At 46.3% G+C, this 24975-nt stretch overlaps 11 protein-coding genes across 11 annotated transcripts; 6 read left to right on the top strand and 5 right to left on the bottom strand.

Moving 5' to 3' along the window:
- Positions 1–467: 467 nt before the first annotated feature.
- Positions 468–1225, top strand: PHATRDRAFT_31625 (predicted protein; the record flags this gene model as incomplete). Its single annotated transcript, XM_002177072.1, has 3 exons — positions 468–784; positions 854–886; positions 976–1225. 3 exons carry the CDS (start codon positions 468–470, stop codon positions 1223–1225), a joined length of 600 nt encoding a protein of 199 aa, XP_002177108.1.
- Positions 1226–3150: 1925 nt separating this feature from the next.
- On the top strand, positions 3151–4283 carry PHATRDRAFT_42600 (predicted protein). The gene is made up of 2 exons (XM_002177071.1): positions 3151–3231; positions 3272–4283. The coding sequence occupies exons 1-2, from the start codon at positions 3208–3210 to the stop codon at positions 4205–4207; spliced, it is 960 nt and encodes a 319-aa protein (XP_002177107.1). The 5' UTR covers positions 3151–3207; the 3' UTR covers positions 4208–4283.
- A 473-nt stretch (positions 4284–4756) lies between these two features.
- PHATRDRAFT_9283 (predicted protein) lies at positions 4757–6628 on the top strand (the record flags this gene model as incomplete). The annotated part of the gene is made up of 1 exon (XM_002177070.1): positions 4757–6628. A coding segment is annotated over one exon (1872 nt), but the record flags the coding sequence as incomplete, so codon positions are not given.
- Positions 6629–7292: 664 nt separating this feature from the next.
- PHATRDRAFT_17304 (predicted protein) lies at positions 7293–8678 on the top strand (the record flags this gene model as incomplete). Its single annotated transcript, XM_002177069.1, has 2 exons — positions 7293–7454; positions 7539–8678. Exons 1-2 carry the CDS (start codon positions 7305–7307, stop codon positions 8676–8678), a joined length of 1290 nt encoding a protein of 429 aa, XP_002177105.1. The 5' UTR covers positions 7293–7304.
- Positions 8679–9037: 359 nt separating this feature from the next.
- PHATRDRAFT_974 (predicted protein) lies at positions 9038–11482 on the bottom strand (the record flags this gene model as incomplete). The annotated part of the gene is made up of 4 exons (XM_002176569.1): positions 9038–9521; positions 10014–10274; positions 10389–10729; positions 10760–11482. Coding segments are annotated over 4 exons (1809 nt in total), but the record flags the coding sequence as incomplete, so codon positions are not given.
- Positions 11483–15466: 3984 nt separating this feature from the next.
- PHATRDRAFT_31620 (predicted protein) lies at positions 15467–16033 on the bottom strand (the record flags this gene model as incomplete). The annotated part of the gene is made up of 1 exon (XM_002176568.1): positions 15467–16033. The coding sequence occupies one exon, from the start codon at positions 16031–16033 to the stop codon at positions 15467–15469; it is 567 nt and encodes a 188-aa protein (XP_002176604.1).
- Positions 16034–16588: 555 nt separating this feature from the next.
- Positions 16589–17392, top strand: PHATRDRAFT_31619 (predicted protein; the record flags this gene model as incomplete). Its single annotated transcript, XM_002177068.1, has 1 exon — positions 16589–17392. One exon carries the CDS (start codon positions 16589–16591, stop codon positions 17390–17392), a length of 804 nt encoding a protein of 267 aa, XP_002177104.1.
- A 5-nt stretch (positions 17393–17397) lies between these two features.
- Positions 17398–19787, bottom strand: PHATRDRAFT_42596 (predicted protein). The gene is made up of 2 exons (XM_002176567.1): positions 19230–19787; positions 17398–19143 (listed from the first exon to the last, which is right to left on the bottom strand). The coding sequence occupies exons 1-2, from the start codon at positions 19597–19599 to the stop codon at positions 17612–17614; spliced, it is 1902 nt and encodes a 633-aa protein (XP_002176603.1). The 5' UTR covers positions 19600–19787; the 3' UTR covers positions 17398–17611.
- Positions 19788–20270: 483 nt separating this feature from the next.
- PHATRDRAFT_31617 (predicted protein) lies at positions 20271–20905 on the bottom strand (the record flags this gene model as incomplete). The annotated part of the gene is made up of 2 exons (XM_002176566.1): positions 20271–20392; positions 20491–20905. The coding sequence occupies 2 exons, from the start codon at positions 20903–20905 to the stop codon at positions 20271–20273; spliced, it is 537 nt and encodes a 178-aa protein (XP_002176602.1).
- A 729-nt stretch (positions 20906–21634) lies between these two features.
- PHATRDRAFT_42595 (predicted protein) lies at positions 21635–23422 on the top strand. The gene is made up of 2 exons (XM_002177067.1): positions 21635–23055; positions 23099–23422. Exons 1-2 carry the CDS (start codon positions 21664–21666, stop codon positions 23135–23137), a joined length of 1431 nt encoding a protein of 476 aa, XP_002177103.1. The 5' UTR covers positions 21635–21663; the 3' UTR covers positions 23138–23422.
- Positions 23415–24786, bottom strand: PHATRDRAFT_42594 (predicted protein). The gene has a single exon (XM_002176565.1). It carries the CDS (start codon positions 24490–24492, stop codon positions 23431–23433), a length of 1062 nt encoding a protein of 353 aa, XP_002176601.1. The 5' UTR covers positions 24493–24786; the 3' UTR covers positions 23415–23430.
- Between the last annotated feature and the right edge of the window lie 189 nt (positions 24787–24975).

Here is a 24975-nt window from a genome sequence, read left to right as displayed (position 1 = left end):
AGTTAAAGGGAAGAATACGTCAAGTGATGCTTTTACTGCTATTGTATGCAACATACGGTCTGCATATTTATTTAGATTGGACAGAACAGCTGATTGGTCTGTCCATCTACCAGGAAGCATTCGCCACCACCGTTCATTCGTGCAACTGCAACTTGACAAATGATGTCCTCAGCACCTGTGACGAAGTTTTCGGAGCATTATATGTTTAGCAAAATGATTATTTAATATTTCTAAAGCGCTGAAGAGAAAATAAGTTTTGACGCTGACAGACATGAAAATCCGACCCGTCAACTGATTGAATCGCCTTTGGCGTCGACGAAACTAAGAGTTATGGTGGCAAAAATAGACGACGAACTGCAACTCACACAAGCTTGTTCTTCTATTCCATGCACACACAATTGAATCGGTATCACAAGGATTTTCTGCATCTTTTTTATGGTTACAAGAGTTCTTAGCAGTATCATACAATGGAGTCAGTGGACGATAAAAACCTATCTTACACCTCCGAAGAGGATGAACTCAATGGTTCCGTTGACTCGGTAGCGATTCCGAATGCTTTGGGAGCCCCGGCACCAAATGACCTATCCCGTTACGTCTGCTCCCCAGACTCAATGGATGTAATCTGTGGTCGTGGAAAGAGCGGACCACACCCAGGAAATCAGCGGTTTCGGAAGTTTGTATCGGACAAGAAGGCTGCATACCAGGCTGCTAAACGAAGAGAAGACAAAACACGCATCACGCTGTTGATCGTTGAAGAGCTGCGAAGAGGCCTACCTCCATCGAGGTAAGAGCATCGAAAACGAGTGTGCAAAGCTTTTCGTTCTCTTCACCTTACAATCTTTTTTGGTTACAGATTCTTACTGAAAGATCCCAAGACGCAAATGTGGTACGTTGTATTCCACGAATTCTTCAACTGACAGTATAATCTGTGGAAAGTGACATTCTTATTCTCGTCCTCCTCCTTTTCAACAATAGGTACGATGCAGGGGTAGAGTATGCTCGCGAAAAGGTGAGCCACGCATTGCGAAGCCGTCCGAGCGACGATAGCAAAAAGAGGGCGAATAAGCCAAAAAAGAAAGGAACACGCAAATCTCAGCACGCGCCTGAACTCGACGAGACTGTGGAACGGCTAATCAAAGAACAGCAGCATCTTTTGAGATCAATGATTGATAAGAAAGTTTTCCCTGTGTGGATGCAAGACGTGAAGGAAAAATTGAGCACCTAGAGTTTTTACTCTTTTTGGGAGAGCACGAGAGTTTTATTGCAACTCTAAGATACTTCTTATTGCGGTATCTACAAAGAAAAGGATGTGTGATTCTTCTGGACATCATCGGACATTAAAGAGTAAGACCTTTAACCAAAACAGTGCGATTTCATATGGACCTTGTGGCTTTACAATCTTGCAGCGCAGAGCTAGAAAGGCTACCACGGACCATAAAACTAATGAACTTCTCATCTGGACGTGCTGTTCATCAGATGGGAGTCAAACAAAGTGGAAAATGAATGATTCATCGTTCAAAGGCACATATTTGCAATAGTCTACTAACGGATACAAATTGGTAGCTTCTCCTGCTTTATGCTTAACACACCTGGAAACCTTCACATCTAACCTACTCTGTGAATTTTACAAGGCCGATTTCCGAAGCGGTCTATGCGAGTTACGCAGTGTTTGCACTGGTCCATGATTCATCGTCCCGTCGTGACAGTACGCCGTTGCCCAAGGTAGCATACATTTCGTTGCCGGTGACAAGATCCGTGCTCTTCTCACTGAGAGATCCATTGGACGACGGAAATTGTGTCAGAGTCCTAGCTAGCTTTTGGCATACTAAGGTTCAGAATGCCGTCTTGTGTGCTCTCCACTTGTCGGGATGACGGACGTGTGCATTGAGCGTCGTGTGTAACGCAAAGCCTGAGAAACTTTTATCCTGGCCGTATTATCGTCTACTTCAATCCATCCACTCGAATCTCCGTCGTAGCGAAGGAAGCGGCCCGTTTCTGTACCGCAATGCTGTATCTGGTTCACGATGTCCTCAGTTATCCTTGTCTTCTCATGCCTCGAATTCGAGGCATTATACCAATTCTTATTTACGTTGACAACGATCTGCAGGCGACGATTTCCGGGATGAGACGCATGGGCTCTACCCCGGCCCAGAAGAACGTCGAATTTCATTGGGCCAACTGCTGGACGGATCCTATGCTGGTGTTCAGCTTCTGGTAGGCCAAAGGAGTCCTTGCTTGTTTCCTGGGTCCGCTTCTTGCAGTCGTTTGGTCTACCAGGATCTTTTGGAATCATTTCTTTGCTTTAAACAAATCTGAGACTACCAAGAGCCGACCGGATCGACCTAAAAATCAAGTCAAGTTCATACCGCATCTATTTGTGGAACGTGAAGATTTTTGACTTCTGTACGCTATGTGGCGTGGCGTTGGAAGCTGTGGAGGTCATCAGCCTTTCGTTTAAAGGTGAGACGCATCCCTTTTATCGCACGTAAAACGGAAGGGTCAATTTTCAAGCATTCCTCTTTCTACTTCTGTCGGACTTCAGCTTTTCGGACAACCCGAAATGAATTCATCTTTGTTGTACCAATACTTTGTTCTAAATTGATCAATTTGGGTCTTTACCTTTTTAGAGTCAAACAGAATCCGGTATTTACCACGATCAAGTGAAAAACAGAATTAAGCCTAAGTTTTTTGTAAGCTGAAATTAAAGAATATACGATTTAACTATTCTTTTTCAATATTCATAGCTATCGTTTAACTTAGATGTCATGCCAAGAATAGATTACTTATCGATTCCGATTTCTTTTCTTAAGTTCCAATAAGAATTGCTTTTACTACAGCACTCGCTTATACGGTTGACACAATCGTCTCGAAACCTGCCAACAGCAAAAGCTCAATTCTTGTTGTAAATCATGCTTATTTATTACCAATCTGGATCAGGGCGTACGTACTTCACAACAGCGAAGAACAATTGTCGCAGTCAATGGAGGGACGGCCTGGCCTATGTAGGATGAAAAAAATCCTCTCTTGCCGCGCGTAGAGTTGGATGTACGTCGTTACATCGTCTCGGAGCTTTGTGTCAATCCAGTTCGTTGCCAAAACTTGAATAAATAGACGACATATTCGCCGACGATTGTATTGGGAGAGGACTAGCAATTTGCAAAAGAAGGTAGAGATGGAATCCTAAAAGTACCTCACGATACGGATTGGATGCCAGTTATGCGTCGAACACCGGTACGTAGATTGAAACCGAGAACTTGTGTTTTTCATCTAGTCGGAGATGGTATTGCTTTCCAAGAAAACTTTTGTGAAACGGTCTACCATACGTGTCACGGTAAAGAATTCGCTCGCGGCAATTTCCGCCACATTGATGCTGTTGGTGGCCTTTCAATTACAGTTTAAGCTGCCTGTCCTCCATGAAGATGCAGCCGATGTTGATGTAGAGTCTGATGTGTGGTACGATGGAAATGAAGTGCCTCCTATCCTTTACTTCATTCACACAAAAATGGATATCTTGGCAGACCAGAAACCAGTACTATTCTACGAAAACATTCAAAGGACAGTCCGTCAATACGAAAGGGCTTGGGGCAAAACCAATCTCGATGTGAGATTTCTTACTTTCGAATCGTGCCGGGAATTGGTCAGACACGCCGCCCCCGATCTACTGCCACACTTTGATTCTGATCCAGAAGGTCGAAATCACGCCACTATTTGTCGGGTCGCGGCTCTATATGTCACGGGCGGGTACTACTTCGACGTCGACATGCTCACGCAACGAGCCTGGCTCCCTAGAGGTTGCTCGTTGGCTACGGCTTTCAATCCCTGGAACAACATCATGCAGAGTATTCTGATAGCTCAGCCGGCTCACCCTCTACTGAAAGAAACTTTTCGTGTTATGCTTGTTCACTATGAAGAATATGAGAAGATGTCGGAAGGTATTGAGCGTACCAGCTTTCATTTCAACCTTGGTACCAAAACTCTTCGAATTGCCTACGACAATCTTCACTACCAAGCGCCTCCACGCTGTTTTCTGCGGGAATCGAAGCTTAATCCACCTTCGGGTCCGCGGATCTTTCCCGACCTCCCGCTGCAAAAAGGTGCCTTTGGGGGAGGTTGTAATTTTGTGATTCACAACGACAATGAGGTGTTCTTCTATAGTCGGATCGTCGGTGCGGGCAGAACATGCCGCTTCACTCAAGAAAAACTGTAGTTTGGAAAACGAGATAACGGCTAGCTACTCTAGAGACAGAGAAAGAGATTGAATTAATGTGAGCACCTGATATCAGAATGTAAGACTGTAGGGCCCTATTAGAAGTAGGAAGGAAGATTGCTAGTCTATACTCGTCTGTCTGTAATGCGTTTTCTGTTGCGCCACGCAAGAGAACCACTCTACTACCGTCGGAATCGAAGACCACGACGCAAATCAGCCGTAATTTTGCGTTTGCGCCTTTGTCGGCGATCGCTCTCCAAATACACCGCAGAAACGAAGGCAAAGACATCTTTCTGTGGACTAGACCTCATGAACTCTGCACTTGCTAGCTCCAATTCCAGTAATATGAGCGACATGACCGAATCTTCATCATTTTCGTCTCAGCTGATTTTAATATCCGGCTGTTCGACAATCCTCTTGGCTTCCGCCTTAGCTTACGTCTTGCTAGAGACAAACAAGAAGAAGCATTTAACAGCTAATTATGACATTGAACAAATTCCAACATCACCGGAGAAGCTTGTGATTGACAGAAGCGAATTCCCCGGTGGACAAATATCGGTATACTATGCTACACAAACGGGGACTTCCGAAAGCTTTGCACGCCAACTGGAACGGGAAGGACCATCACATGGATTCTACGTACATGTTGTCGATTTGGAGGATATTGGTGTCGAGGATGTTGTTGATGAGATACAGAAAGACCAAGAATCCGGAATTTCCCGAGCCGTTTTCTTAGGGGCTACATACGGAGAAGGGGAAGCTCCAGACAACGCGACGCAGTTTGTGGCTGCCTTGGCGAAAAAGGCTGCGACGGAAATGCTGTTTCAAAATCTAAAAGTAGAGGAACTCTCTGTACCGGACAGGTGTCTAGTCGGTTTGGATTTTTGTGTGTTTGGTCTCGGGAATAAGCAATACGATCATTACAATGCGACCGGAAAGTTCCTTGACCATGCCTTGGAAAGAGTTGGCGGAAATCGGATTCTCGGGCTAGGTATGGGCGATGACGATGGCGACTTGGAAGGCGATTTCGAAACTTGGAAGGACAAGAAGCTTTGGCCAACAATGGAACGATTGTACGTTTTCGACAAGGAGGCGCTGGGCAAGCGCAAGCGCGAGGCCGCCCTTCGAGTGGAGCTTCCTGACTGCCAATACGAGGTACACTACATCGACAATGGAGATTCAGATTTTAAGCCGATGCCATTTGATCAGGTTCATGGATCAAGCCGTCACTACTTTACGGCAGTAGATTGTCCCGTGACGAAAGTCCAGGAGCTTCGAAGCTCGGAAGAGCCGGGCTCGACAGTGCACGTTGAAATTGACATTTCCAGTGCCAGAGGTCTTACGTATGCAACTGCCGACAACCTTGGTGTGCTGCCTGTGAACGCCGCAGAAACTGTAGAAGCGGTTGCCAGGGCACTTTGTTACGATTTAAATGCAGTATTCTATGTCAAGGCAGCTCCCAATCATGAATGGCACGGTGCACCTTTCCCTATGCCCCTCTCGATCCGAGAATGTTTGACCCGCTATTGCGACTTAACATCAGCACCTCGACGATCTGATCTCAAGCTTCTTGCATCATATGCAAAGGACCCCATGGACCAGAAGGCTCTGTTACGCATGTCGTCAAAGGAAGGCCGGACAGAATACAAGGAAAAGGTTCTGGCAAGCTTCGTTGGAATTGTCGATCTTTTAAAGCTTTGCCCTTCGATCGAAATTCCCTTGGCACATTTTTTGGCCGTTTGTCCCCTGCTACAGACTCGCTTCTTTACCATCAGCTCGTCGGCCTCCGTGTATCCAAATTCAATTCACTTGACAGTGGCCGTGACAGACGCGTTACGTTCCGATGGTACCATGTTCAAAGGCGTGTGTTCCAACTATCTTGCAAGTCGTGTCCCTGGTAAGGACGTAATAAGGGTGTATAGCCGTCCATCAACATTCCGCTTGCCTCAGGATAGTTCGAAGCCAATTTTATTGATTGGTCCCGGTACAGGAGTGGCACCTATGCGAGCGCTCTTACAAGAACGAGCGTACCAACGTGAGCACCTAAACCAATCCGTGGGACAGAATATTCTTTATTTTGGTTGTAAGAAGCGATCTTATGATTTTCTATACCAAGAAGAAATGGAGAGATTTCATTGTGAAAAGATTATCGATAAGCTGTACCTAGCATTCAGTCGGGATGGCGACCAAAAGATTTACGTCCAACATTTGCTGGAACAGAATAGCGAAGAAACATGGAGACTCATTCACTTCGAGGGCGCATACGTTTTTGTGTGTGGTGGCGTTAAAATGGGCCATGACGTAGCCGAGACTCTCAAGAAAATTGCGGTTTCGCAAGGCTCGATGTCACTAGAAGGAGCAAAGTCCTACATGACCAATCTTGCCAAAGAATCTCGATACGTTCAAGAACTGTGGGCATAGAATTCAACGCTGTCTGTATAAATTCTGGATTGACTAACTTTCAGTACAACATTAATTGGCAAAGTCCTGCTTCGGCACGATGCTATCGAATGAGACAAAGGAAGAATCCGACGTTGTGGGTACAGCAGATATTGGTCGATAAAGTAAAATGAACTACTTAATGTAAGTAAAGCTTTAAGCCAACAGAGTAGTCTTCGGACGTATTGGTCTTCTTGAAAAAGTAAATCCATCCTATGTTTGCATAGAATATAAGCAACGTAACAGAAAAAATCAGGTTTCTTCCTTAGGTGTTGCGAGCCTGTCTTGCTTCAACACCCGCTTGGTGTAGGCCTACACCGTTTCTATAGCCGCTTGCTAGTCGTTCTGGAATAGCTTGGAGTGGAACATGTAGATCAGGAATCAATAGAGATATTGTATTCCGTCGCTAAGACTCTGTCACATAGTCCGGTGTTGACAGATTGAACTTTTGGTGGAGTACTGTTTACGTTACATCACTAACTCTAAATTATTTTCTAGTACAACAAGGTATCATAACCTGTTACTAGTCAGCCAGTCCCAAGTGGAAAAATCAATGGAGGGGTGCACACAGCACGGACCAATTGTAGGCATATGAAAGCTTTCAAGATGGAATCAAACGCACGTTTGTCCATCTTAAATCCTAATTGGAAAGTCGAACATGACGACGGAAGAAGAAAAGAAAAGCGTTAACACAGAAGAACAGGAAGATGATGAGGAGGAGGACCTTCCTATTGGTGATGGATCTGCAGAAGGAACAAAGAAAAATAAGAAGAAGCGTAAAAAGAAGAAGAAAAAGAATGGAGGTGCCGTAAAGCTGGTAGTCAAAGAACCATGCCTCAAACCACCTGCCCGCGGCCTAAAAGACACTGCCTTTACCGATTATTATGTAAAGTACGGTCAAACGGATCCGCCTACGATCCCTGTCGCTGAACTATTTAAAGGAAAAGAGTTCCCTACAGGGGAAATTCAGAATCACCCCGGTGAAGGCAATAGTTTTCGCGAAACTTCGGAAGAAGCTCGGGCACGCGATCGCCTCAACGATGATTTGTACGCGAAGCTGCGTGAAGGCGCTGAGGTTCATCGCCAGGTACGCTCTTATGCCCAGTCATTCATAAAGCCTGGTATCAAACTGGTCGACATGTGTGAACGATTGGAAAATAAAAATCGAGAACTTGTCGCAGAAAAAGGGCTCGAGAGAGGTATTGCATTCCCCACAGGATGCTCGCTTAATCACGTGGCTGCGCATTACACGCCAAATAGTGGAGACGAAACAGTACTAAGTTACGATGATGTCATGAAGGTAGACTTTGGAGTGCAGATTGATGGTCGAATCATTGACAGCGCTTGGACCGTCAGTTTTAATCCCCGCTATGACGCTCTGTTGGATGCGGTGCGTCAATCAACTGATACCGGTGTTCGCCTCGCTGGAATCGACGCTAGGCTGTGTGACATAGGAGAGACTATACAAGAAGTCATGGAAAGCTTTGAAGTCGAACTAGATGGAAAAACGTACCCAGTCAAAGCCATTCGCAATCTGAACGGACACTCTATTGGACAGCACCAGATACACGGAGGAAAGTCCATACCGATCGTCAAGAACGGGTGTGAGGAATCTCTAATTATGGAAGAAGGGGAGATTTTTGCTATTGAAACGTTTGGGTCGACAGGTCGCGGATTTGTCATTGAAGATATGGAGTGCAGTCACTATATGAAGCGCTTCGATTGCCCTCATGTTCCTCTCCGTATGCAGAGCTCCAAGAAGCTTCTAGCACATATTAACAAGACTTTCGGAACTCTTGCCTTTTGTCGCCGTTGGCTAGAACGCGAAGACGGCGGGTCTGCTTTTGTGAACGGCCCACAAGGAAAGCAAGACAAATACATGGGCGCGCTCAAGAACCTTTGCGATGTTGGTATCATCCAACCATATCCTCCACTGTGTGACGTCAAGGGATGCTACACTGCTCAATATGAACAAACATTTGTGCTTCGGCCCAATTGTAAGGAAATACTGAGCCGCGGTGACGATTACTAACTGTTAGCGCTTTAGATATTATAGTAAGCCTTTTTATCGATGGTCTGAGGGATTTCGAAGCATGAGAGGCCAATCATCGTAACATAGGTCTTCAGAAGATAACGGAACATTCATTGCAACGGCAAATCTTCCTGCTCCACATTATATTGATACGCGCTTGAGTCGCCTCCAACAGAACCCATCGGTGATGTAGAGCGACTGACAATCTCCATGTCAGTCGCAATCATGGATGCGTTGCAACGTGTATTCGTTGTTGGGTCGTCTTCCTTGTCGGCATTCTCTTGAACGATAACTGCAACCGACGGCACTATTGAAGTTTGCATCGGAAGTGGAATGTCTTGCCCGACCAAGACATCTCGTCTCCGATAGTACAGTACGTAGGCTGCTTCTGACACAACTTCTTCGGGTTCCACATTGGCGGTCACTCGGCTATCATCGTAATGACACCAAACTTTGTCGTCATTTAATGCATAAGCAGTATAGTGTCCACCACCAAGCCCCCCGTAGTGATTGCTTACGGCGTAGCAATCGTAAAGAGGTTTCTCTGCTCCGGTCCAATGAAGTGCAACGCTCGTAAGATCAAGTCCTTCGAGAGGGAAATCAATAAATAGCCCAATTTTGTCTCGGCGGTGCGTTGATGACGAGTACTGAAAGCGTTTTAAGTGCACTATCAATATTGGAGGACAGCGGTAGAGGTGAGTCTGTTTCCACGCTCGGACATGATCTTTGCATTTGTTGCAGTACCACATCTCAGTATCCTCCAGCTGCTCCATCTGGCAATATTTTTCGATACAATCCAATACTGTCGTTGCATTCGAAGACTTCCTTGCTACACATTCATCGCTGTACAGATCACTTGGGCAATCAAAATGCTCATATTCTTTTGGATCAAAAGCATTGTTGTAAAGAGTCTCTGGCCATTCCATAAAAACCGTCCCATGGTGCCCAACTAGATTTGCTAAAATTGAGCGCTCATCTTCATTCGACTTCGATGCCAGAGACCGTGGCCTTAACAGCCTATTTTTGTTGCTGACAAGTTCCAGTGACCCCAGTTGTCTACTGGCTGCTAAAGTTGCCGTCGATCGGTAATTACTCAGACTCTTTCGTTGGTATGAAAGCGGAATCTGCCTTATTATCAAAAGCTCTGGCGATGCAAAGCTACCGTTGCCAGCGTGTTTGCTCATCTCGGCCTCGTCCTGCTCAGACGTTGATTCCCCTGACACATTCCCACGTCCTGTATTTAAGCATCTCTTAAGGCGTCTTGCAAGCTCTTCTCTAAGCTCATATACAGTCATGCTACCAGAAACCCGCATAATTAGCGGGACAGTATCAGACGTGCGATGGTTACCAGATAACAAGGTAGCTTTCCGAATATGGATTTGAATTATCACTCCATCAGGGTACATAGTTGTTTGTTGATTCTCAAGACTGACAATTTCTTTTCTCATTTTTGACGCTATAAACTCCAAAATTGCTAAATCATGCCTTGATCTGACGTTCTCAAGGAAAGCAGAGGATTCGCATCGCTCAATGATATCAAGCACATCCTCTTCGTTCGTCGAAGTATTCACCAATTCAGAGCAGTTGTCGCGCGACCTCTTTTGACCTGATATGTCATCGTCAACTTCTCGATAGCAACAATCAATGAAATTCATTAAACGCAGAAAAATCAGACGACGTTCGCTACATAATCCACTTTTTGGGTCAAACGAATTATGCAACATGGTGGGGTTCTGAAGGTATGTCGACAGCTTTGCTGACCAATCATCGCCGCTATTCAACTTAGTCATTGTGGCCAAATCGAGCTGGTAATGCTTCGTAATTGTTCCAAGACCAACATCGTCGTCAGTTTCAATTCCATTTAGCACAGTCTGTCCCATCGCCTTGACCATTGCCAGAGGCGCCAATTCGTACAAGAACGTATAATCGTTATCTCTGATACGATCCACTTCATTTTTAGGCTCGTACCAGCTGTAAACCTCTTGATGCCAGATGTCCACAGCACACGTGTCCTCCAATGCGAGGTCGTCTATGGTCTTTAGAAGACCAAACTTCTGCAATTGCTCTGATACTCTTTCGACGAGCTCTTTCATCGTCGCCATTTTGCTGATTGTGATCTCAAGCTTCTGCATACGCTGCTGAGGGTTCATAGGGACATATGTAACCTTGAGTATGCGTTCCATTGATCCCGGAATCGGTACGGATAAATACATAAATGGGTCAAAGGTGGTCGATACCCGATTGCAGTTTGCCTTGCAGCATTGTACTCGGCTCTTGATCTGTCCCATAAAATTTTCAAGAACCTTGCTATTTTCTCGTTTCAAATGCAGTTCCCATGCATTATCTGCGGCCTCCTGGTCACTTTCAGTGTCCTTCTGCTCCGGCTTTTCCACATATGGCTTCTTTGTTACAAGATTTGTGTCTTCATGCAGAGCATCTAGCAGGTAGGTTGCGAGCTCTTGCGAATCGTGTTGGTCATACCCTACGAACCGCTCCGCATGCTTACCAAGCGTATATTTGAAGTTTCGCGGATATACCACGTTGTTAGCTAGTGATGAGGAAGAATCATAACCGGTAGAGGCCTCCGAAAGAAAGTTGCGCGGAGGAGCCGTTGTAATCCAGATGTCCATCATCAATTGCGCAAACTGAGTCGCCAAGTCCCCACCCGTTCCCAACGGATTGTTACGATTCAAGTCATCTCCATATTCTCCTGACAAGAAATAGCGCTTCAGGGGATGCGTATGAGCCAGACATTGCAATGTGGAATTCATAAAGCACGTATTGCCGAGGTTTCCAAGCCCTGAACCATATGGACGGAGATATCTTGAAGATGACGTGTAGATCGGGTCTGCACAAGTATTTGTCGTATCCATCGCCCAGTAATCTTCGTTTGCCGATGTGATGGACGGCGGGAGAGGTATAACGTTACTCTGCGAATCATTGCAATCCTCCATTGACATGCGGTCATCGTCAGCATCGTTGGTCGCGTGAGACTATTCATCAAAGGCAAAGACTACGTAAGAATGTCACCGGATCAAAATGTCGACAGCGTCCATCTAATGTACATACCAGTTCGTCATCCCCTACAATCATATTTGTGGAGTCATCATCGGACACGTTTCCGGGGAACCTTCGAATAGCAACAAAACCAGATTGCGCGTTCAAGGATTGTTCGTAACGAAATCGACCGGTAGGCGGAATCAAAACCGAATTGTCTTTTTCGATTTCAACTGCCAGCACATTGTGGTGTTTTATTTGTACAGGACACTTGATTTCTGCATCATGGCCAAATTTTTGCTTCGTAAGAAGCCATGCACTCGGACCTAGGAAGTAAAAATCTACCTCGTGTAGGATACCGGGCAGCAGCCGCAATGTCGATAAGTCGCTACCGTCATTCCGGACGCTGGCCGGAGATACTGAAAGCACTTCTTTCTGTTTCCAATATCCTGCTGTTATGGTCTCGTCTACCGTCTGATCTCGCTGCATTGCGTTTCCTTCTTCTTCATTCAGAACGACCGGTGGTGTCGAGCTACTACCGATAGTGCCCGGAATGACCAGATCCCTGCAACAGATAGGTCCAATCGTTTCTCTCCAATTGTCAACAGGAAGCAGTCCGGAATTAAAGGCAGATCCGTACGTTAGCATAGGCCACGCTTTCTTCATCCAAGAGGCTGGAACCATGTAAAAGTAAAAGTCCGACGTGTTCTTCGATGACATGGCATTCATGACCTTCATCGTATCGTCGTCCTAGAACGAAAGAAGAAATGCGACTGTCAGCTGAGCTCATTGACTACCTTTTCCGTCTTAAACAGAAACCGGTTCGAGACCACTCAACGTTTTCGCTTTGGCTTTCCCTGACTCGTAGTGGCGACTACCATTTGGGTCAAAGTGTCGGTGCAAAAGAAATGTCACCAAGGGGAAACGAAACGTACCGATGCCGCTCGAAAAGCGTTCGCAATTGCCATGGCCTCCTCCGATGCTTCGTTCATCATTTTCACGCTTATTCCCAGTTTCAAATCGCGCGATGCTTGTGATTTTTGTTCAGGGATGGGCTTGTCGAAGTAGGCTACCAACAACAAGCACTATGTGGGTCGTAAATACCAGTTACAGATGGTGCTATTTTCCCGTCGCCGGTCTTTTTTTCGTTTCCAATCCGTGGGAAGGAAAATGGTGCTCAAAACCCGATGACCGTTTGCAAAAAGTACGCAGCCCTACCTACAATAGCCAAGCTTGCGTCAAAGTCGACAACAATAGAATGAAAATTGCTTAGACGACTGACCCGAAGAAGACAACCAGCGAGCCAGTTGGTTTGCCACAGCCCTTTTTGGATCTTATCATAATTAACAAAAATCACATAGAAGATCCCACTGCGCCCTCGGGGTCGCGTATGTAACTACCAATCTTGAGACGCTACAACGACATGTTTTGTGTTTGAAACGCACGTCTACATTTACAAATATTTTTTACTGAAAATCAAGGAAATGGATTCAAAAGGTCAAACAGTACACATATTTCCTAGCCTGATTGACAGTGAGGCTAAACTTCGTGACGCTCACGGTCATCATTTCCGTGATAGTTTGGCGTCGTGATTGATCGTTGCCTCTTTAATTCTACTGCTGCTTCTACCGCACTCAATGCGGGTTCATTGTAAGTGCTGCTACTAACACTTGCCAGCTCCTGAGACGGTTGATTATGGTTCACCGACAACGATTCAGCCGATGGACGAGGGGGGAGAGCAAAGTCAGAAATCCTACTCTGTGGAGAATGGTACTGGTGGACGGCTTCTTCAACTCGTTGCTTCACAGTATCAGCCATCGAATGTACCTTGGCCAACAGAATAGTCGCTGTTTGGGATTTTCGGGCCTTCGCAACCATAGTCAGTAACTTTGTCGAGCTCTTTCGAATGTTCTCTGCCGTTTGATGCGTCTTAAGTACCGCTCGATTGTCGAACGTTGGGCAATAAGACAACAACTTGCCCTGATTATCTGTTTCAAATACATCAACGATTGTCATTGTCACAAGATCTCCGACTTGAAGGCTATTAACCGATCCGTCATTTGGTTCTGTCGCTGAGTCTGTCAATGGCACAAATTCATTCATCCATGTCCACACAACACGATGAGCTGCAGTGACACGATATCTGCCTCCTGCGATGCGCATTACAGTCAAACCCGGCGGGTCTATTATATTCAAATGATCACCTCCTGGCATTAACGCTTTAGAAAAGAGACGATTTTGGACAGACACATGTGAGATGAAGTTGTAGGCAGCGGAGAATGCGACCACTATGCGCAAACCACGATCAAACACAAATTTGAGAGAAAGCCGCGATTGTCCACCCCCTGTATGCTCGTACCTAGCCATCGTAGAAACAATTGGGATATCCCATGAATGCCAGCAGCGGCTTCCAACTCGACACCTTCCAATCTTTCTAAACCAAATAGTTGCGATGCTGTATGTGCCTGCGGCAGAACAACTTCAGCATCGTCGGCAAAAACCACGAACGGTAGCGGAGTGGCTGTGTTGGTTGCGTCGCTGGGAAACGAAGACGTCATGAGAGAATCTACTTCCGTCACGCTTTCATTGTCGTATTCTGCGTTCCATTCAGCTAGCGTGGTAGCCCCTCGAGCCGGGTGAGTTGCGAGCGCCCGATGAAATTCGTCGGGGTTGCTCAATAAGTACAACAGTGCCAAATGCATTTCGTGAACAGTGTCAGTAGCATCGACATGCTGAGATATGTAGTTTGCGATATTCCCGGTGACAGACGTGGCGGCATCGCCGTACGCATGGATGTCGAGATAGCTGTCTGAATCTACTTGTGAAGAATATTCTAAAGATTCTCCTGCCGACGATTCGGGTGCTTCTGGAACACCATCTGTGGGATTGCTACTGCGATGAATGTTATCCGCGGGACCAGAACCGCTCATGGCGTTGTTAATCGCTCTCCGTTGATTAGGTGGCTATATGCTGACGAACTGTTCGAATGAAAGCGCTTTCATTACCAATGTTAGAGCAACAAGTATCTGCCTAACAAAATAAGGTCAACCGTTGAGTTTTGGGAATCTACATACCGACTCTAGCTAGAGGTATTTCCGGCCGAACCTCGACATCGTTGGTCGAAGGGGTCATTCTCATTTACAATTAGTTCATGGACCTAACTACAAAACTACACCTGTTTTTATTCGAATAATATGTTTTGCTCTTTACTGTTAATTGTAAGCTAATTTAGGAATGGATACTGGGACATTTGGAGAATACTCCCTTCAGGAAAACACAAACAATCTCAGAACCATTTTTGCGTCTCCGTTTGCTGATTCACAGTCAAACACCGTAGCAGAAGTGAGGTCGCGTATCATCCCTTGCCTTTGCATTCAGCAGGCATGCACTGTAAAACTCATTCGCTCGTGGTTTTGCCACTTTCATATTTTGGAGCCATATGCGTATTGGAGACTGTATTTTTCCAAAGTCATCTAAGCGAATGAGTGTAAGTTCCTTCCAAAAGTAAATTTTGACTGAGAGTGTGTAACAACTTGTGGAACAAACGTGTCCTCTGGATAGACCCAATCAGGCTCTCTTCCTGGTGTAGGAGCCAAACACACCAGAGATACTACAAATGACGACAGTCCATCCGAATAATAGAGTCCAGAGAGAACCGAGGCTGTGTTTGCCGAATACAGTATTCTGATCTTGCTAGATAAGATCTTACTAATGTAAAACGAGAATACCTATCCCACTCGCGCAACTAATGATAAGTAATAGCAGCATAGCAAATAACCAAAATAAACCGTCTACAAGCCGAGAGCCGATGTGATCGTCGTCTTGATGGGGATGCCGGTCAAATACTCAAGAAAGGGGTCGAACAATAGAAATAGTAAGCCATACAAAAGAAAAGGACCAAACGGTCGAGTATATCCCACAAGGTATGAGAATTGCATTGTCTGGTCCGTCACACTGTCCGCTCCGCCAGCGCCCGATGGTGGTAAGGCCAACAATCCAGGGTTTTGCTGCACCATAGCCTTGGATTCTTCTTCCCCAAAAACTTCCGAGAATGCTTCGAGAGATGGTGCAAAGTAGTTTCGTTTGAAAGCCAGCACAATAGTAAGGTCCTTCACCATTTGGAGAGCGTTATCTTCGCCGTATAGCCTGGCCAACTCTTTAAACGTAGAGCGTAGATCTTTCTCCTCGCGGTCTGAAAAGGATTTTCCCTTCTTGCGTCCAGCCTTGGGCGTCGTGAATTTTTTCCCGTCAATATCTCGTACAGGCATTCCAAAGCTAGCAAAAGACGATCGGTTGCCGGCTTCTTTGCGAGGGTATTTGCGTTGATATAAAGCGACGGCATCATCGACGGCAGCCATCTTCAACGAGAAATTACACAAAGGTTTCGAGATTGGCCTGTTCACAAATGCTACCGCCGACGTCAGCATAAAAACAAAAACAAGAATTGAAAACTTCATTACTGCGGAAGAAGTTTGGCAGATCGCAAACAATGATTCACTGTCAAGCTGCAGACAAGTAAGAATCCTTTACTCTCATGGTAATGCCAACCACAGTTTCTCACGTTTGGTGGGTGGCAGATTCACTTGTAAGAGACCCGGAAATGATCACCAACCCTCGTTATTTCTTCGTGCGGTACGCTACTGCTCTTCGATGAATTCTTTGGAACCTTCCAAGGATCCAAACTATCTCAGCGAGACAATAGTCGCTCTCGACTTCAACCGGGCTCTCCTTCCTTCTCACAGGCATCTTTTTGAAGCTACAAACCGAAACAACGAAATAAACCTGTTCGACTTCGATCGTCTCGAACGCCAATTCCAAACTGTTTGCTCATTTGGCATTCTTTGCTTGCGTAGTGTTGGGAGTATAAAAGCCATTGTCATCTCCATCTCGGCAGTATAGATACATCAACCGACATGACCAATTCTGACAATCATGCGGATATCATAGAAGCTTGTGAGGGGGGTGTTTGTCGTCCGCGCGGAGTTGCAGACAATGCACGTGCTTCCACTGCAATCCCTACAGAAAGGGCAGAAAGTACGGATAACAAACTGTCCATTAAGATCGACATAATTAGTGATACGATGTGTCCTTGGTGTTTTGTGGGAAAGCGAAATCTCGAAACTGCACTACGCATGGTACCCGAGATCTCAGCAGAGGTCAATTGGCTCCCCTTTTTCTTGGACAAAAATCTTCCAGAAGAAGGCAAGCTCGTCAAGGATTATTACATACAAAACTACGGGGACCCAAACGCCGGAGAAAGAATGATGCCCCATTTGATACAGGCTGGTAAAAAGAGCGGGATCGAATTTGGCTCTGCTTTTGTCGAAGCAGAACGCTTGTTCCCTACGATTCGATCTCACCGCCTCATCGAATATGCAAAACGACAAGGAAAGCAGAATCAAATGGTGGAAGAGCTTTTTCACATATACTATGAAGAAGGGAAACGTTTAAATTCAGTTTCCGACCTCGAAAATGCTGCTAATGCGGTGGGGCTCAACGGGGATGTCAGAGCTTATTTACTCAGTGACCAGGATGAAAAAGAGGTATTTGAGACAGCAGCCAAAATTAAAAAGGATGCCAGTGGTGTTCCGACGTTTTTGTTCTCGCGCTCTGACCTTCCTGAAATGAAACCAGTGTCCTTTAGCGGAGGACAGCCCCCGACATCATTTCTGGCGATTTTTAAGCATCTGTCTACAGCTTCGGATGACCATAGCTAAAAATTAAAAAAAACATGTTTTATTTTCTGGGATCTTCCGCTAGCGAAAAAGCTTCAATCTTGGTGCGGCCGGAACTCGTTTCGACCTGCGCGGCGAATCTGACCCCTTCGTTCGCGTTCATGTCGCTTCAAGAAATGGTTTCCAACGAAAGCGCACCCGGAGGCTATGTATAGCCAGCTGACCAGCAACAAATCGGCGGCACACTTACCACCCCCTTCTTCATGGAAGAAAAAATCTGCGTTTGCGCTGGGCAAGTGCTCGAAGCAACCATTCATGGTTATGCTTGTCAGTTCTTGAAAGTGCTGCTTTTAACCAAAGGCCCGAGTTGAGCGCTTTACGATCGCACCACAAATAGTAGGCTTCTGCAGGCTGAAGAAGAACCCTGTAGAGAAACTGCAACAAGTATGTCTCATTGACAGTTGTGTCGGAAACAATGTAGGCCCCTAGAGTACCATGACAAACCTCAGGGCTCCCGAAGAATCCTTGAATCAGTTTCCAAGACACAAAGCTCACGAAAGCAGTAGCAAGAACCACAGCAGCTTCCATAAAGCGACCGCGCATGTCCATACCCAAAAAACTCTTTGAACACGATGCAATTCCACCGCCCAACATGGCAAGGATCACAAATGAAAGAGGTATTATCCCGAGACCCAAATCATACATGAGTGGATCGCGAAGAATTCCAGGGAAAAGAGCGAGGCTTGCCGCTCCATATACGCCGACAGACCACCAGAATCGGACAGGCTTGTAGCATACATGCTTGTGAACGATGTGCCAAGACACGTTTTGGCATTGCCGCGAGCAGTAGTAGCTACGAAGGCATCGAACGCACTTCCATCGTGCACGTCGACGGCAGAGACTGCAAGCCCATCGACGCCGAGCCACACCTCGCTTTTTCAGTAAACGACGGGCTCGACAATAGATTGCAACAAGTGGAGACATAAGAACGGGTGCTATTGGTCGAAGATATCGACGTCGAACAACAGCAGCTCCAATTTGCCAGCATATGTGCGGCTGGCGTAAAGCTTGCAATACATGTGGGGGCATAGCATCAAGCCAATCTTCTTGATCCATTGCCGGGGCGGCGGGACGTGCCGATGGCGGTGGTAGTGCGTACGACGTCCCACACGTCTCACAATTTAGACCATTTTTTGCTTCGGGGTGGCGCGAGCGGCAACGCCATTGTTCAACACAAAGATAATGTACAAAGGCCATTGATCCAGAACACTCGCATGGAGCAAGTAATGGGTTTTCGAGAGCGTGGGAGTTTGCACTATAGTGTGGGTGGGGTATCACAGGCCCTTTGTTGGCAGGAGCATCTCGGACAGCGTCCGTCGGATCCACCCCCACTGGTTCGACATCGTCTTCGTCTCCGAGTGTACCGGAACTGGAGTTACGTGTGTCGTCTGCATCTTCTGCTGCGGACTTTGGCTGTTCTTCGTCGGCGTCGTCGTGCAGTCCTTCCCGACAGATTCGACAAAAGACAGGCTCGGTGGGAAACGGTGCAGGAGAAACCGAAGGAGAGATACCGTCGTCGTAGATAGCCATCAGCCTCAATGCTGGCGATGTCTGGTACTCTATGCCTGTTCGAATGCACTTGACGACACATTCATTCTCGAACGGTTCAGAGGGTTGTTCCTCTCGTGTGGGATCGTCAACGTCAGTTTCTTCTGCACCCGTACGATCCTCCGATGCTTCCGCACTGCGCATGATAAAGTTAGTGTCTTCGTCGATACCCGGAGAGATTTTTTCTGGAAAGGGACATGGATTCGTGAGCTAGTCGGCCGAAAGCAGGGGGCAACCAGCGGATCGTGGAAAATAAATCGTGGCAACGTACCTTTCGACACATCGAAATCCGAAACTAGACCCATCGCAATGTACCCCGCAAATCCACCCTTTGACCCAGGCCAACGAAGCCGAAGCCAGTAGCGATTGTAGGAAACACAGATATCGTCCACAATAACAACTTCTGCATGACGCACACGCCGTATCGGTTGTCCTGGAGAAAGACTCCGATGGATGGACGATTGTTTTGCGGTAGTTGTAGTCGCACCGTCCACACTGGCAACAAGTAGATCGCGTCCACCCCCACCAGTGCTGGAGTTCGTTCCTCCATCATTGATAGGAAAAGGAGCTGCAAAGACTTGTATTCCGTGACGCCAAGCATCCTCGGTCTTGAAACCAGGCTGGCAGAGATAGACGGGCATCTCGGTACCAAAAATAGGGAATGTGGTAATACCGTACGAACCAGAGAATGACGTTGCAGCGCAAAATCACCGTCAGCGTCACCGTATCTTGTCGACTTAGAGAAACAGTAAAGATGGAAATGTGGCGTACCCGCTGCTTATGTCAAAGGTTGAGTGAGCCACCAAAAGGCAGAAATACGTAAACAGCGAGAGCGGTCCCAGCTTGTGCCGCCGCCAACTTTTCCGGAGCCAAAAAAGACGGAGAGACGCCAAAAACGCCTTTCACCCTTCTTGCTGGGACAATTTCTCGGATATTAAGTTGCCAATTGAATTTAATGAATATTATGTCGTCATCGACATCCGAAAACCAAGCAACCGATGATCGTTGCCCTCCAGCATTCGACCGCATAGTCCATAGACCGCTAAAAATTACAGTTAACTATAAACTGCGTTGAGCAAAACCCCAAGAGTAGACTTTCATTCTAGATATCGCATTATCATTCATTTTTGCTCGCTATGCTAGCTCTCAAACATGCGTTCTACCTCACGGCAGCACAGCCATCACGACGATGCATTACTCATGGACCAATCGACTGCTTCAACGAGTATTGTCTGTACGACGAAATCCAATAGCATTCCGCAAGAAGGGTTATCACCACCCTATATTTCCACACTAGGTCTTCTTGATATGATTAAAAGTCGATTGGTCTTTCTTCGTACTGAAACGGCTCCTTTTTGGCGAACAGTCCACCAGATAGAAGATACATAAAACCTCCATAAACGACAGCACCCCGAATCATGGCTGTAGGTCCTTCTGTAAGAATGTTGTATCCATTGGTTTACGATACATGCTAGTATGAGTCGGTCAAAGACACGAGTGTTGTGACACTGGAATTGTCATCAGGCACTTACCTTTTCGAGCAAAATACGCTCCCGCTGCCATACTACTCATGATTGTATTCCACTCGTCCTCTACGCCGCCACGAATAACTTTAGTGGCCACTCGGAATCCTCCAAAAGCGGCTGAGATTCCACCCCATTGCTTCGCCCAACCAAAACTTTTACCATGCATTCGTACGGTGCGGGCCGACAGCTCTCGAAAGAATGTTTGCTGGATCTCTGGTTGGATCGGTGTCGCCACCAATCTCGGGATACCTGTCAAAGTTCCGAGAAAATAGCCACCCATAAAGCCCGAAAAGTACTCAAGCAGTGTGCTAAAACATATTTCCACCGTTCCGGCCACAACACGTCCGAAGGGAGAAAGATCGCTGTACGATACTTGCGGCGGATTCATCGGTGAGAGTGTCGTAGAAGGAGATGATCTCATGGTTTTGGAGCTTGCAAGGCGATACGTCCTTAATGCATGATTGTCTTGAGACCCTCCCCGTTCATTCCGCGTGTGCGTATATTTATTTTTCCAGCTTTTCCTTGTCGAACGAAGCAAAGGTGACCTCCGACGCGAGTATCCATGGGTACGAACTGGAATGCTGGCGGTTGATATCGAGTTTCGTTGCGCGAACGAGGATCCCTGCACTAACCCGGCTACCAAGAGACTGTACGCAGCAAAAGCAAACATTGCACAAACATTTCGAGCCATTGTCGAGAAACGAAATGAAAGCTTTTCGGGTTTCGTTTCCAGAATCAATGCATTCACTTCCGTCGCCAGTTTTCATGTTTGTTTGGACGAGAAGAGATCATCACACCAGTGAAATCTGGTTGGTGAAAATGTCTTATGTACTTGTCTGCGGATTCACAGTCAAAACACAGAGGGCACAGGACAGACAGATGGAGTGTCTTGATATCGCAAGCGACGACAGTTGATAAGAGTTAGCTGTCTTTCCAGACTACTCTAGCTAGCCCATACAAGTGACAAATTCATAATAGGAAATTCACTATTTGAATTGCAAAAGTCTCCTTTTAAATGTGGAAGTCGTAGGGATCGCTAACAGTGCGCTAATGAGTCTTCCGTCCCTTTTTTCCACCGGCTACGATTGATAGATGCGCATCCAGTAAGACTTACTTTGACATCGCCGAAGCAACAAATTGAAATGTATCACAGCTTTCGAGTTGTTCTTGTCATAGAATATGAGCCAAAACGAGGCACTTGACGAGGCACATCATGCCAACAGACACGTTGCTGAGTTTCTCGCCTTACCGAAAAGCGCGTTGTTGTTGTCACCGGCGTCCGAGACCATCGTGCAGCTTGTAGAAGATGGATCCGCTTTGACTGCGGCAAACCTGCTGAACGATCACTCTGTTCTTACGATACAGCGCCCTATCCTCGTGACTGACTCGCCCGAGTCAATTGGAATGAAACTACCAAGAACAAAGAATGGAAGAGATGTAACAATTTCCGATATCGCCCGGTATGTTGGCTCGAACATGCCTGTTCGAGTAATCGACGTAAAATATCAACATGAGTTGGAAGGCTGGACCTTTGGGGATCTCGTTGATTATTTTGAAGACGAGGACAGAACGAAAGGACTTCGAAAGAGCAATGATATTGAGGATGTAATGAAGAAAAGAACATCGCGACCTCGTCGTAGAGCGGCACAAAAGTGCATTGAGAAGACCGGTCCTGGCGTGTTGAATCAGATTTCACTCGAGTTTAGCGACACACCCCTCGCCCACCATGTGCGTTCTCCCAAGTTTTCCCGTGAATTAGACTGGATTGACAACGTTTGGCCCAAACGGCTCAAGAGTGAGAATATTTATCCGAACGTCAAATATTACTGTTTGACGAGCGCATCAGGTTCTTACACTGACTTTCATATCGACTTTGGGGGTACATCGGTATGGTATCACGTGTTGTCTGGGAGGAAAGACTTTTGCCTTATTGCACCGACTGAGGACAATTTAAAAGTCTATGAAGAATGGCTTTGCAGCAAGAGTCAAACTGAATTGTTTTTGCCAAATCAAATTCGAGATAGTCGCAGCATATCGAGAATCCATTTGAACAAGGGCCAGACTCTTTTCATTCCTTCCGGCTGGATTCATGCCGTATATACTCCAGATGATTCGCTTGTGTTCGGTGGAAACTTTATTCATGGCATTGATATTGATATGCAACTGAAAGTATACTCTATTGAAATTCGAACGAAGGTTCTTGAACAGTACCGTTTTCCGTATTTTGTTCCTTTGTATTTCTATGCTGGTGGCTATTATCTCCGGAAAAGCCGAATAGTAACCATTGCAAGTCAAGAATTGAAAGGATTACCCGTGCTGGTGGATGCGCTCGTAGGCTGGTGGAATGTATGGAAGAATCAGGATGTGGACGATAGTGCGCTAACAGTGAGTACTGTCAAAGCCGCCAGAGAGTCAGCCTTGGCGAGCAATTGCGATTCGGTAGAGGAGCTTCTGTCAGAGTTGCACGCAGCCTTTGGTAGTCGATTTAGTCATATTTCCAACGCCGATGAGAAAGGCTCTAACAATACCGCATCCGTTCGCGACCGCCAACAAAAGCCGACTCTTCTTACAGTTAGTTCGAAGCCGAGACTAAAAATCAAGCTTGCAAAGGCAGATGCTTTCCGAATTGAGATCAAGTCTTCCTCCACTCTAGTAGAAGCGATTCCATTCGACGTGCCTGTTCAGAGGTCAACGACACGTGAGAGCATTGACAAGTACGTTGACAGGAGTGAAGCAATCATGGACGACGAGTGGAAACCTGATCTTAGTCGATCGCCGAAACGTCTTGGGAAAGCGTTATCGAACGGTCGCGTAGCGTCCGCGGCTTCAAAACCGAAAACAACAGCAAGGCAGCGACTTTTTAAGAAGACCAAGTGGTAGACAAGGCTGCTGCATGTACATATGCACACTACTTTAGCGAAGAATAAGTTACTGCTAACTGTAAGTTTAAGTTTGAGACGCTGGTGTAAAACCGTTTTCTACTTTGTCCTTTCCTCGGTCACAGATCGATGGATTGTGGCGAAGCAGGTGGTAGGATACATTGAGGTTGTCACAGCACTTCTCAAACACACCCATCATCTCTTGCCGTGAAGTTGATGGATCTCGAAGCAGTGCAAAGCGCCCTGCTCGGTTCAAGGCGAGAGCAAAAGATATCTTCTCCAGCCAGTTCTTGTTCCTGCAATCCGTTTCCAGCCATTCAAGAATATAATTTTCTTGAAGTGTAGCAAGTAGCGCTGTGAATCCCTTTTCAGTTATCGAATTGAAGCGGAGGTCTAACAGTTTCAAGGAGCAAACGCTGCCATACTTAGATAACATATTGGCAATGGCAGTACAGTGTGAGTCACCGAGGTTTAAATTGCGCAGTGCAAAATACTTCAAGGCACAAGAAGGCATGAGGAGGTTCGTCAAGCTGGATTCCTCTCTGACAGCTTGACGGCCCTCTTGCATACTAAAAGCCGCAGAGATCTGCAAGGTTTCTAACTTCGGAACAGTTGCCAAGCTTCGAAGAATTGGATCAATCACAATGCCTCGACTTCCTCCACTCATTACCAAATGCATAAAGCCTAAATGTTGGAGATTGAGATGATCTTTGAGGACACAGGCAATAAGCTTAGCATCCTCTCCTGAGTCGATTCGGAGAAAAGGCCATAGGACGAATGTCTTTAAAGCTTTGGCCCGGCCCAGAAATCGAACGACGGATGATGCCGTGATGCGCTTCTTCGCGCCGAGATGAGGCAGAGCTATTTCTAGGTTTTCCAGCGCCGTCAGGCAACCGAGTTTCTCCAAGAGCGTGCATAATTTATCTTCCTCTAGCGTTTGCACCACCAATTCTCCAACAAAAACTACCTTAACAGTGATGTTCCCGCTCATAGCCTCGACGAATTCTTCAAAACTAGGAGAGCAGTGAACTGATCGAGGCTCACGAAGAATGAGGCGGTCAAGACTCTTGTCGTTGGATCGTAACCTCACAGAAAGGGTGGTATCGCATCTCCTGTCGATGGTAGCCATCGAGTTGATTGACGCTTGGTAGGAACAAACTACAAATAGCGCTATGGGAAGGTTCTTTTCCAAACATTTGATTTCGCCAACTGAACAAAGTCAATTGGCGCTTATTTGACAGTGAGTTGCTGTATGTTTCACTGGCAGTAAGCAATCCATCTGCCGAAAGCGTAGAGGGGCATGGCTGGCATGACTGGGATGGCTTCTATTTTGATTTCTAGGTCTAGTACCAGGCGTCTCGATTTCGATTGGTACCCCGAGGCTTCGGTCGCTGTATGAAAACCACATATCTTCGAACGATGCACATAGACACAAAATATTGGGCCTTGGTGGGACAACACGTTGGCTGCAAAAAATCATACTGAGACCGGACATGATGAAACTCATTCACAGTAACCCACTCGAGCTTTTTAAAATAAAGCACAACAAGCATCCCAAGGGACAAGAAAAAAATAACCTGAGGCTTCGATAAGGTTACAGAAGTACAAAGTG

Source organism: Phaeodactylum tricornutum, chromosome 1 (assembly GCF_000150955.2).
Source record: "Phaeodactylum tricornutum CCAP 1055/1 chromosome 1, whole genome shotgun sequence".
Classification (NCBI taxonomy): Eukaryota; Bacillariophyta; class Bacillariophyceae; order Surirellales; family Neidiaceae; genus Phaeodactylum; species Phaeodactylum tricornutum.
Note: the sequence above shows the minus strand (reverse complement) of the source record. Positions and strands in the feature narration are given on the sequence as shown.